General features: G+C 43.3%; 2 protein-coding genes across 10 annotated transcripts in view; one reads left to right on the forward strand and one right to left on the reverse strand.

Moving 5' to 3' along the window:
* The window catches only part of FYCO1 (FYVE and coiled-coil domain autophagy adaptor 1), a 65,820-nt gene that overhangs the window by 14,920 nt on the left and 37,724 nt on the right, over positions 1-13,176 (reverse strand). For all 7 annotated transcript variants that reach the window (XM_084858136.1, XM_084858134.1, XM_084858137.1 and 4 more), the window contains 2 exons: positions 11,743-11,945; positions 9,220-9,364 (listed from right to left, as the gene is read on the reverse strand). In XM_084858136.1, coding sequence (XP_084714262.1) covers positions 9,220-9,364; positions 11,743-11,945 — 348 coding nt within the window. The remainder of the gene's footprint in view (positions 1-9,219; positions 9,365-11,742; positions 11,946-13,176) is intronic.
* On the forward strand, positions 1,112-6,479 carry CXCR6 (C-X-C motif chemokine receptor 6). Of its 3 annotated transcripts, none has more exons than XM_084858144.1 (3): positions 1,112-1,162; positions 2,928-3,727; positions 4,868-6,479. In XM_084858144.1, the coding sequence occupies exons 2-3, from the start codon at positions 3,650-3,652 to the stop codon at positions 5,930-5,932; spliced, it is 1,143 nt and encodes a 380-aa protein (XP_084714270.1). In that variant the 5' UTR covers positions 1,112-1,162; positions 2,928-3,649; the 3' UTR covers positions 5,933-6,479. The 3 variants fall into 3 exon arrangements, with proteins under 3 accessions (XP_084714270.1, XP_084714268.1, XP_084714269.1); XM_084858142.1 differs by having other exon boundaries at positions 2,928-2,996; XM_084858143.1 differs by lacking the exon at positions 2,928-3,727.

Raw genomic sequence — 13,176 nt, forward strand, 5'->3', positions numbered from 1 at the left:
CTGACTCCTGTCAATTCATATAACCCCAGAATCCCCCCCTCACACACACAAGCCCCTCCCACCTTTCCCTCCCTCCCTCCCTCCCTCCCTACCAAACAGTTAAGCCTATCTTACCTGGGTCACACTTAATAATGAACACATATACAGTAATATAACAGGCATATGTTACAGGGGCACTATAGGGAAATGTGGTTAACAGAAGTGTACCTGCTGCTGGTCCCATAACTTGTGCAATGGCCCTTGTGTGATTGTACCTGGAGGCAAAATGGCACCCTGACACATCGATTAGAATTTAAGGCTGCAATTTTATGAAAACCTACTCAGGAGGAAATTCCACTGAATATAGACAAGTCTGAGTAAACATGCATAGAATTGGCCTGCTGGTTCAATCGATTATAATGTTTTTTTCTTCTACTTTAAGAACTGGGGTGCCAATTTTCCCAGCTTAACATGAGAATGATGCTACACCACTCATGCATCCATCCAACCCACCCACCCACCCACCCATGGTAGATAATGCAAGTCCTGATGGGGTAGCCCTTCACCCACCTTCCCAGTTTATTCACCTATGAGTAAACAGAAAGGGGCTTACTTCTGGGTAAATGTGCATAGGAACAGCCTTGCTACATCTAGTAGCAGCAGCAGATTAGAAGTCCAGGCCAGGAATCTCATATTCCCACCTCCTGAAAAGACCACCGATGGTCAGAGATAATGCTATTTTATTGTTTTGTCCTCTGCATCTTTGTTTTTTTTAACATTTTAAACTGTAAATGACTTAAGTGCCTTAGCAGAAAGATATAAATGCAGCAAATATGAGGGGAGGCACTGGGCCACTAATAGCAAGAGCATAGCTATTCCAGACGTGTGTGTGTGTGTGTGTGTGTGTGTGTGAGAGAGAGAGAGAGAGAGAGAGAGAGAGAGAGAAAGAAATACTGCAGCACTGGTAGGCTATTACCAAAACAATTCTGAGGATACATGGCAGGACTGCACAGCTCGATGGCTAGCTTCGCAGCATAGGCGACCAATGCATACGTGCTGTTTGCTATTAAAAAAAAAAATCCACCAACAGGAAACCATCATAAATAGGCACTGCTACTGCTGCTGCCACCTCAGCCTCAAGTTTGTGACTGAAACCGAGTTACATTTGCTCCACCTCTGCAAGGTAAGTGGCTCTCCCCTGGCTTCGGATTGAGAATCATAATATGTGTATATGTAGGATGCAGAATTAACTGTCTTTGAAAGATTAGGTCTTTGAAAGGTCAAGTTGGTTCTTCCATTTAGTCTCTGGTGTTTTAAAAGAAGGGTTGCTTTCATTCTGCAGTGCTCCTACATCCTTATATTTCACCTTTTATGCCTCCCAAAGTAGGCAGGCATCACCAAAAAAGTCTTGGCTCAAATGAAGTTATGGGGAAGAAGATGCAAGGAGAGCTTGTGCATAACAAGGAGGAGGTAGAGGAGAGCTGCACAAAACAAGACATCTATTTTGATGAAGAGTTGCTGGAGGATGGTAGGATGAGGAGGGATGGTTGCATGGAGGGGAATAGAATTGGTAGGGGGAGAATGTAAGTGCTCAGTGGTGAAAGAAAAGCATTCTGCATATGCTCAGAGGCACTCTTTATTTAAGAACATAAGAAGAGCCATGCTGCATCAGACCAAAGTCCATCTAGTCCAGCATTCTGTTCACACAGTGGCCAACCAGATGCCCATGGGAAACCCACAAGCAGGACATGAGTGCAACAGCACCCTCCCACCCATGTTTCCCTACCCCTAACATTGGTAAATAAATTCTAGTAATTCTAAATTTGCATGCATGTATATCCTTCAGGAATTTTGCTGGTTTCTTTACTGGGGGACACCTCTAATGAACTGTGCATTTTCATACAAACTTACCCAAAAACTATTGGGGAAGGGGTGAAGGGAAGGGAAAGCAAATCACTCCCTCCCCCATTTTGGAGAACTCCCCTTCCACATGAACTGCTGCAACTAAGCAGGGTCAGCCCTGGTTAGTACTTGGATGGGAGACCGCTGGGAATCAGGCTTCCTGCACTGAGCAGGGGGTAGGACTCGATGGTCTTGTAGGCCCCTTCTAACCCTATGGTTCTATGATTCTAACCTATCCTTCTGAAACTTTCCTGTTTTCTTACTTAGGAACTACTCTAGGCTGTCTGTAATTTTCAGAACAATGGTCCATAAGGAAAATAGGTACATAAGTATGTTCTCTTTTGGAGTCCTCGAAATGTCAAAGCCACCCTTGCACAAAACCCCCTGTGGCTATTATTCTGAAGTTTGGCAGACATGATCTCCCCTGATGGGGCAATGAATCCTGATAATTTTACCCAATTCTTCCAAATAATAAAAATGTTATTGGCAGTTCCCTTTAAAAGAAAATCAAAATATAACCCTGCACCTATTTTCTGACATTGGACAGGTCTAATCCCCTTCTAGGGGGCTACTATGCCTGCAATTATCATCCAGTTCTGACCAATATAAAAAGTTACAGGTTTTTTTTTCTAATTTCCTGTGGTAGTCAGGAGAAGGTGGGGGGGGGGTGAGGGGTGGAAGCAGTAGGCAAAAGTGGGGAAAATTAGTTGCTCTCCTTTCAGAATAATGTAGTAGCAGGGGGGAGCCTGGACAGGGGCAGGAAACAAGCCTCTCTCATTGGTTGAGCAGCCCCTGACAGTTTGATGATGTTAAATTCTATTTCCCTCACCCGATTTGGAAGTATGCTCCTTTCAAGTGCTGAAAAGCAGATTTTAAAGGGATGCTACACTCGGCTTATCTTGCTTCATGTGTCCCTGATGGACCAAAGCCGATTCCATGAAAATCTGGGTAATACTCCAACATGCTTCTCATTCCATTGTTATGAAGATCCCCACACTGGTCTCAGCCTAGCTCAGCTAGTTTTGACCAATGTTATTTGCTTTCAGGGTCCTGGAGAAATCACTTTTCTTGAAAACATAGAAGAAAACTGTTTCCTGCCTGACTCAGTTTGTGAAGTACGGCTCCTCAGTTTATTTCACTTAATACTGACATGGGTTTGTTGGCTACAGTTGCCTTTGAATGAAGATCTTCTATGATATCATTTAGGAACAGAAAGGCTTGATCTTTTTATTGCCAGTGTTTTTGTTTTTTTTAAAGCTACTTGAAAAGAACCTTGCTTTTTTAAAAGCTACTTGAAAAGAACCTTGCCATTACCCCCCCGCCTCCAACACAGTGAAGTCTCATTCCTGCAGTGAGATCCACCCTAGTAAATGATTGCTTGGCATCTATCCCATCAATCTGAAGAGGGTGACATCTGTATGTCTCCGGAGACACTGAAGTTAAAACGTGTTAGCTTACCACTACCTCACCAGCATCCCAAATGCCCCAACAGCAAATCAGTGGCAGCTCCAGGATTCTGGGGGCTCCTGGGCAAGACACCCTCACTCTCCCTCAGTGAGGCTGCCTCTCAGCACCTTAGTCACCTGCTGCTAATGCTCCTCCTTTTTTCTCATCATTGCTACCACTTGGTTGCTTGACAGGCAGGAAGCCAGAAATGAGGCTGTACAGCCACCTGTCAGGGATGCTTTGACTTGGATACCTGCAGTGAACAGGGGGCTGGACTCAATGGTCTTATAGGCCCCTTCCAACCTTACTATTCTATGATTCTATGAAGCAAGTAGGCAGTGACATCTACTGCTCCTCCAGCTTCCCACCACTGTTGTTTGGGCCAGAGCAAGAAAGGCAGGTGAGGTTTCAATGGCGAAGAGGAGGAGGAACTCCAGGGGACTCTTATCAGTGGGCCCTTGTTGGGGCGTGGCCCTCAGTAGAGCCTGACCGTGCCTACCTTTGATGTCGGCCCTCTAGCAAATACAAATTAGAGGAATTCCCCGAGGACAATGCCAATTTAATGACATCACTCTGAGGGTAATATCAATTTACTTATTACATTTCTATACCGCCCAATAGCGAAAGCTCTCTGGGCAGTTCACAAAAATTAAAACCACGACATACAGCATAAAATTAAATCAAACAAATGGTAAGGATGGCCAGCACGTTGCTTGACTTGCTCTCCATGCACCCGCAGTCTTGCAGGGGCTAATGGTGGTACCCCAGTACTGGAACTCTGCTGGGGTGTGATGCGTGGATGAGCATGCAAATACTTTTAACTTCCTAGAGGTGAAGCTAGAAATTGGAAGCCTTAATATTGGCACACAGATCAGAAAACAGTTCAAGTTTAAGCGTTTCTCATGCTACCCTTGGACAATGTCTACCATTCTCAGGGATATTGCCACAACACAACTCCTCCTGTCTACCCAAATAAGGAAACTATGGCATCTAGCCACATTACTTTCCTGACCAGCATAGGTCAGGATGTATCCTACCTTACCCAACCTCATGCCCTCCAGACATGTTGGACTACTACTCCCTTAATCCCTGACCATTGGCCATGCAGCTGGGGCTTACGGGAGTTGTCATCCAAAACCCAGTTGCCTACTTGTGCTATTGGCCATGCTTGCTAGCAATAATGGGAGTTGTAGTCCAACACACCTGGAGGGCATCAGGTTAGGAAAGGTTGGTGTAAGCTATCCATGGAGCAGTGAATATCCCCAATCTGTGCATACCGGGGCAAACCAACCCACTATTGTTGCCATGGACACTTATCCTGGGATCAGTCTCAAAAGTGTGCTGATTGGCTTCCTTCCTATTCAGTAAAAGGCAAACATAGTCATAACCTATAGATGGGATAGGTGTATTATATAATAGGGGATGAAATCACAGCCTTCCAAGAAACTAGTTAAAATTAAGATCTTAGCAGCAATGTAGAGACATATTACAAGCTGTGGATTTACCTATTGAGGCCATTTTCAAATGTATGTGATTACAGGTATTTGAGAAAGGAGGATACATGGACATGGAGGAATATGATTATGACACATACATCAACCCCATCAACGCCACATCTGATGAAAACCACACGCATGAAATGCTTTTAGAGTTCATCAGGCCTTTCCTAGTCTGCCTATACTCATTTGCCTGCATCTTTGGGATACCAGGAAATGCTCTGGTTCTTATCATTCTTATTTTCTGTGAAAAAGTGAAAGTGCTAACTGACATATTTTTAGTGAGCTTGGCTGTAGCTGACTTGTTGTTTCTTTCTACCTTGCCATTGTGGGCTTATTCTGCTGCTGAGGAGTGGATCTTTGGGACTTTGATATGTCAAATCATCCAAGGCCTTTACACCATGAATCTGTACGTTTCCATGTTAACCCTTACTTGTATAACTTTTGACAGGTATTTTGCTATTGTCCAAGCCACCAAAGCCCACATCAGTCAAGCCAAAAGAAGAGTCTGGGGTACCGTCGCCTGTGTTTTGGTTTGGGTGATTTCTCTGGCATTTGCTTTGCCACTGTTTATTTTTAGTAGACAGGAAGAGCTTGACAGAAAGATATGTCACACAACGTATCCTTCAAACATCGTGGAGCTGCTCACAACAATAACTCAGGTGGTTCTTGGATTCTTCTGCCCTATGCTGGTCATGATTATATGCTATTCAATCATTGTGTGGACTTTATTCAATGCTAGGGGTTTCCGCAAGATCAAATCCTTGCAAATAATATTTGCTATTGTCATGACATTCATTTTTACACAGACACCCTACAACTTATTGAAACTCATTCGTGTCACAGACAAGAATGTTCTTCTGGATTATAGTTCTGACTATGCCTTGTTCATAACGGAAGCAATTGCTTATTTCCACAGCTGTCTCAACCCTGTTCTCTATTTCTTTATTGGTGTGAAGTTTAGGAAGAATTTGGCAAAAATTCTTAAAAAGATGGGATGTGCTAAGCACCAACAAATCATAAAGCAATGGCAAACAACTGAAGAGGATGGCTCAAAAACTGGTACTGCCACACATAACGTAGAGGAAACAAGTGTGTATCCATTGTAAGGGAACTTTGAAGCTCATTCATGAATGTTTTCAGTGTTGTTTCATTTCTAGTCAGCCTGAGTAATCATGAACATCAATGCTATGTGCTGAACATTTTCAATACCGTGCTCACAAGCCTGGCAGAAATCAACTTCCCAGCAAGAAAATCTTGCAGAATCTTAATGCAGTCCCAGTTCTTCTGCTACAGGCAGCTTCTGAGAAAAGACTGAATTGTGCAACTTATGTATTAACTTCTGTAAACTGCCCAGAAAGCTTCAGCTATGGGGCGGTACAGAAATGCTAATGCTAATAATAATAAGCAGTTTTAGAACAGACTCTGAAAAGGGGTTTAAGGTGAAATCTAACATCTGTTTTTATTTGTAATCCATGATCATGGCTGATCATGAAAGTACACAGCCAGAGCATGGATGGGAGACCAATTAGCTTTCCAAGAGAATGTTTTGGGCTTTGGATATAAGAAACTGCAAATAGTGTTATCATGCCTTTACTTACAGCGTGTGTGTGTGTGTGTGTGTGCATATTTTACATTAAACCTTGAATTTTCTGGAGAACAAAAAGCATAGTGTTTGTATTATTTGTCCTTTCCTGATTTAGTTCTGTCTTCCACAGAGAACATATGAAGCTGCCTTACACTGGCCTGGTTCGCACCATCATGGAGGGGAAATGAGCCTACAACAGCCCATGGGTTCTGGGTGGCTTGTTCCTCATGACAACAAGCCACCCTAGCTGAGTTTGCACGACATGACAAACCATGCTCCCAAGGGTAAATACGCAAATCCACCCGGCATGCAACCAGCATGAAGCTTGGGGTGGGGGAATAAGCCATGATGCCTTATTTCCCTCTCCATGATCGTGTGAACCTGGTCAATGACTACTGGTGTATCTAGGCCAGACTTGCCCAACCTGGTGCCCTCCAGATGCACTGGGACTACAACACCCATCACCCCTGGCCAGCATGCTTGCTGGGGATTATGGGAGTTTGAGTTTCATTCAAAATAACCGTATTCTGGCCTATCAGTTTTAAGTCTGTCTTCTTTCAGAAAGAAAATCTATCAGGACATGAGAATAACAGCAGTAAAGTTCTGGACACTTCCTCCTATGACTAAAGTAATAAAGGCTGACTCACACCCAGATGCTGCAGTGACAGGGTGGGGAAATCAGTGGTGACATACTTTTTACATATGGTCTGCCTGGGAAATGCTTCACAGTTTAAATTCTTTAAAAAAAAACCCAAATGCAGCCCTTCACAAACAAAGCAAATCCACACACAGGAACCAGCCAGGCAGAAGGCAGAACAACTTGGCTAGGTTTCACAGTTCTAGGGGAATTGTGAAAAGAAGCGCATACCACGTTGCCAGGTGCTTCAATACAGAGCTGATGTGAACAATACTGACAGCAAGCATTAGAGTGCTTAGAGGGTTACGAGCCCTGAAGGAATCAAAAAGTACAGAGGGAAAGACCTTACGTTTCCTTCCTTTTACTCCTGCAGATGCATTATTCTCTATTAATATTGGTGAAGAGGAAATATGTACCATTTAATCAGTTTGTCTAAAGTATAGGACTGCTAATAACCAGTGGAGGTTGGTGGCTCTGATGTCAGTGCAGCAGTAAATCCGCTCCGGGTTTCAGTCCAAACCAGTCAGAACTCTAACTATCCAAGGTGCAAAGCATCTTTGTACCTTGGATAGCTCCTTTAGGGTTCCGACTGGTTCAGACCAAAGCATGGAGCGGATTCATTTTCCCACCGACATCGGAGCTACCAGCCTCCGCTGTTAATAACCAGACTTCTCACGCCATACCCTAGGTTTTAAAAGTGGCTTAAAGTTCACCATGAGGTACATACTACAATGAAATGTAATGAAAAAACCCAACATCTTATATGTGCATTGGTAACTAAGCCTAACTGATACCAATGAATCTGTGGGAAATTAACAGTTTTTAAAAATTAATCTCTACACATTAATCTTTTAATGAAAAACTTTCTTTAGTAGAATTAGAGATTTGCTTGAAATTCAACTTAAAAAAATATTATATTTATTTTACATATGTTTTAATACATCATGCTTCAATAAAATTCTCAGGAAGCTTAAAATAAAATTTAGTTTAAAAAATACAATTTAGGAAAAACTACAAAAAATGCAATTTAGCAAAAATAACTAATAAAGCAGTATAACCAAAACAGTGTAAAACAGCGATAAAAGTCCCTAGAGGGTTAAAAGGCTCAGGAATATAAAAGGTCTTTGCCTGATGACTAAATGGTAAAGTTGGTGGCAGGTGAGCCTCTCTAGAGACAGCATTGCTAAACTGGGCACCACCACCGAGAAGGCCTTCTCTCTGGTAGCCACCTGCCTTGCCTCCATTGGCAGGGCCCTCTACTGAAGCGTTTAAAGTAGAGGAAGATATATCTGAAGACAAGTGGCTCTTCAAATATTCTGGTCCTGAGCTGTGAAGAGCTCCAAAAAGCCAAACTAGCTCTTTGAATTGGGCCCAGAAATGTTAATGCTCCCATCCTCTTGCTTGCAATATAAACAAAGGGGGGCCAGAAGCTGAATACCACTTTACATATGTTTACATACAAAAGAATACTATGTTCTTTTGACAAAGAAAATGAGTGAGTTAAAGATGCGGAAATATAAGCAATGTTATTTCAAACTCTTCTGGGGGCTATGTGCACAGGCAGCCATTTTGTTCAAAATGGCCAGAGGAGAGACCCCATTTCTCTACTGAAAATCCTGTGGTGAAACTAGATGTCAGCTTGGCACACGCGTGCTCCTGTCCCCACATTTGCCAAGATCATGAAGAATGCAGGAGCACAGAGGCACTTGCAGTGGTAGTGACAGATGGAACGGAAGCTTAACCTTCCTGCACCTGCCATTTCTCCCCACCCCCAACTAGACTCTCAGTTTTGGAGCTTGACTGTGGGAAATGACTTGGGAGAGCAGGATTTGCAGGGGAGAATTGACATGCAGGGGAAAGGTTTGGGAGCCTAGTGTTTCTCTCATGAGGTCTAGCCATTCTGGTTATCTTTTGGACCACCCTTCCCCAACCTGGCGCCTCCCAGCTGTGCTGGACTATAACTCCCATCATCCCCAGCCAGCAGGCCCTTGCCTGTGCTGGTTCAGCTGATGGGAGTTGTAGTCCAACACAGCTGGAGGGGAGGTGACCAGGTTGGGGAAGGCTGGTTTAGACAGAAGAGCCAGGTAGAACTGTAAATACTTTTGCCCATACTGACACTGATTTGTGCATGAAAGAAGTCCTGATTTTTTGTTTTAATATTTTTTACTCACAGATCAGTCAGGCTGTGATCCAGAGATTCTTCTTCAGTTTGGCTTTCATTGTGAATAGGGTCAGCTTCCTGAATTTGGCCCACTTCCTCATCCGTGATTATATCAAACACTGCATCATCTGTGGATTTAGAGGCTTCGTTCGTAACTACCACAAAAAAGACACAAAATGAGGTGTTATAATACTGTATATACTGCCAAGCACCATAACTTTTTACAACATTTTATACTTATAGGATTATAAAGGACACTGAACACATCGCACCTCTGTCTGCACCTACGTAGAGTCCTTTTATACCAGGGCCTTGTGTATTCCAGAAGTTTACCGTCAAGTGCAGACTAGGAGTCTCCAAGTTCTTTTTGTAAAAGTGGCCATCTGTAGTAGGATCCATCAGGTTTTGCCTAAAGTAGAACTCAGGAAACATTGATTCTAGCATCCCATCAAGGTGGAATCTATTTCCGGAACAGGAGGAGAACCTATTGTTTCCCCTGATTCCAATTGCGTCTTTCCCCTCTGTCCTGCCATTTTCTCCTATAAGACTACAGCGCCTAGGATGCAGCACAACTGTGGATGAAGCATACATGGAAAAGAGAATCCAAAGACTGGTCACGTGCATGTGCACGTGAGCTGCAGTCAAATTGCATCACTGCAATCTCACAGGAAGAGTTGGTAGAACAAAAGGGAAGCAGACTGAATCCAACAGGTCAAGTGGATTTTCCTTAGATATCTCTATGCACTTGACCAGGTAAGTGGATTTTATCCAAAAGAACAAAATGTCTTGTGGTACCTTAAAGAGTAATGCATTTATTTTGGCATGAGCTTTCGTGGATCAGAGCACACCGTATATGGCAAACGGAAAAAGATTTAAGAATGAACCAAGGACACATTCTTCCCCACAGTCATGCACCTCAGAGAGATTTACCAAAAAAAGGCAAGTAATCTCCATGCACCTGATGAAGTGGGCTCTTATGCCATAATAAATGCATTAGCCTTTAAGATGCCACAAGACTCTTGGTTTTGCTGCAAGAGACTAACAGGGCCACCCTTCTGTAATTTCATCTGTAATTGTGCCAAGCGAGGGGTTTCGCACATCCCTATTTTCTATCTAGTCTACGTTATTGTCAAGAATCCTGTGGACCATGTCAGATGAAGATTCACAAATGAAGAGAGTGCTAGGACAGAGATTTCGATGGTAAGTAAGTGAGACTTTCATGAATTGGGAAGCAGCCTCTCATATGGCTAGTATTTTATCATTTCAACATAGAAAATATATTTGCCATACTGCTACTTCCTAATATGCTCATCTTTGTCTAAGAGAATTAACACATTTATTTATTTAGGAGGATACCTTTCTACCCGGAATACAAGTCAGCAGTGTGATATGGCTGCAAAAAAGGGCAAATGCAATTTTAGGTTGCATCAACAGAAGTATAGCTTCAAAATCATAGTGATAGTTCCACGCTATTCTGCACTGGTCAGACCTCACCTTCAATACTATGTCCAGTTCTGGACACTGCACTTTAAGAAGGATTCAGATAAACTGGAATGACTTCAGAGAAGGACAACAAAGACAATCAGGGGACTAGAAACTAAGTCCTATGAAGGAAAATGGAAGGAACTGGGTATGTTTAGCCTTGAGAAGAGAAGATGGGGGGCGGGGGTTATGATAGCACTTTTCAAGTACCTAAAGAGCTGTCACACAAAAGTGGAGTGCAACCTGTTCTCTATCATCCAAGACTGTAGGACATGAAATAACAGGCTTAAATGACAAGAAGGCAGATTTCAAATGAACATCACCAAAACTTCCTAATGGTCAGATCAGTCAGACAATGGAACTAACTGTCTAGGGTGGTGGGCTCTCTGTCACTGGAGGTATTCAAGCAGAGACTGGAGTACCTGTCAGGGATACTTTAAACTGGATTCAGGCACTGAGCAAGGGTTTGGACTCGATGACCTAAATGGCCCCTTCCAACTCTATGATTTTATGATTCCAGTGTAGACACAATATTTCAGGGCACCTTACAAAAGGTTAGAAACAACTACAAAACCATTCATAGCTTTTAAACAACACAATAAAACAATAAAACCAAAGAAGGCAACACAGATAAAGACAGCTCCAAAACAAGGGATTGGCCTCCAAAATTGCTCAACCCGGCTGATCAAATGCCTGCTGGAAAAGATGATGGAAGGCTAAGAGTGGTCGCTTTGGAAAAGAGAATGCATAATGAGGGAAGAGAGATTGTATAATATCATGGGGACAAAATAAAATATCTTTACTGATATGCAGCTGCTTCACCCCCCCCCCCATTTCAGAATGTTGTCTTCCCAGTTTTCATAGCATGTTGCCATGCAAGATCATTCCCAAATATGGAACACTTCTGTGCTAGCTCCAGGGTCACCTAGCTAGCTCTACAATGCTGCACAGTCTGAGCATATTCAAGGATGGATTTTGATCTGAGGTTTTTGTACATCCACTGGACATTTCCTAGAAAATTGATTCCCATGTATGTGCAGGAAGGACTCACCCATCACTCTCTGGACCAGGGACAATGGTGAGGCCAGCAGACTTGATGATGGCGGTTCTTCTTGGTTAGTGTTTGATCCAGAGTCCACTGCACTGACGCTTGATTTTTTAAAGCAAGCTCGACAACAGCGCTCCTTCTTTCCAGTTTGTTTTGATACGGCATAGTTGTTGCAGCAGTAGTAGCAGAAAATGCGGCCGCACATTCTAAAGAAGGTTGTAATTGGTAAGAGATAAAAGGGCTCCCCACACAACTTCAAAATGAAGGCACTTAAAGGATACAATATTCAACCTGCAGAAAACCTCATGTCTTAGCAATATTGCAGTGGACAGATTTGGCTGTCCTCTGAAGTCAAAGAAAGAACATTAAACTAAGTTAAATATATGGATTGGATCTAGATTTACACTGGATCACCTGTGTCAGTGGAAGTGGACCTCCCTGCCCCCTCCTACCCATAGCAGCCCCTCCAGTCCTCTGAAAATGCCACACAGAAAGTCAGGAAACCCTGCTGAATGGGTTGAGCTGTGGTATGGGTGAAAAGTTGGAAGGGGCTTCCCACAAATTGGGTGGAGGCCACTCATTTCCAGGTTTTTCAGGAACTGCTAGTTCCTGTTGCACTAGCACTCCGTTCTGCTAATGGGGGCAGGGGAGTGTCAGATACTGCCCTAGGTTTATTCAGGGTTCTGGTTGGTGATACAAACTGTCCTCAGGCATCATCAGGTTTAACTAAGGCTGTCAACCAGCTAAAGCCTTTTTAGGTGATTAATGACATCGCCTTGAACCTCTTATTCAATTAATTAAACCATGAGAAGACTACAGCATCTCAATCCAAGTGATTTCCTGACCATATTTCATGAATGTTCACTCAGCTAAAGAGGAAGCAAACTATTATGATTGGGAAAATTAGTTTGAAAGCATCCGGTGTGTCCAAAGATATCCACAACTGGTTACAACATGGTAACAACGCAGAAAATGTTTAAACATCACACACTCCAGTTAAAATCGGAGTCACGATGCACTTTTCAAGTGTGTTAAATGAAGTGATTTATAAGTATCCCTTCCATACATCAATGGATGGATGACCTAACCTCATTCTCCACCTGTGAGTTTGTGACGTATCATAGGCCAACACTGAATGAACAACTATTTGGCCATTTGGACAACCTCCTCCAGCCTTGCCCAACCTGGTGCCCTGCAGATGTGTTGGTCTACAGCTCCCATATGTTCCCAACCAAATGGGCTATTGCCACAGTGGCTGGGAGATGTAGTCTGACACACCTGGAGGGCACCACATTGGGGAAGGTTGACCTACACAGATATCTAGGCCTAAATCCAGCAAAATTTGGACTGATCAAATTCTCTCCCTATATCGCAGGGTAGGGCAACCCCCGGACCGCGGAGCTGCCCAATCCAGCCTGCCAAGTGTTGCGCACCCTC

This window comes from Heloderma suspectum, chromosome 5 (assembly GCF_057233095.1).
Source record: "Heloderma suspectum isolate Gila_16-S chromosome 5, 16-S_ref, whole genome shotgun sequence".
NCBI lineage: Eukaryota > Metazoa > Chordata > Lepidosauria > Squamata > Helodermatidae > Heloderma > Heloderma suspectum.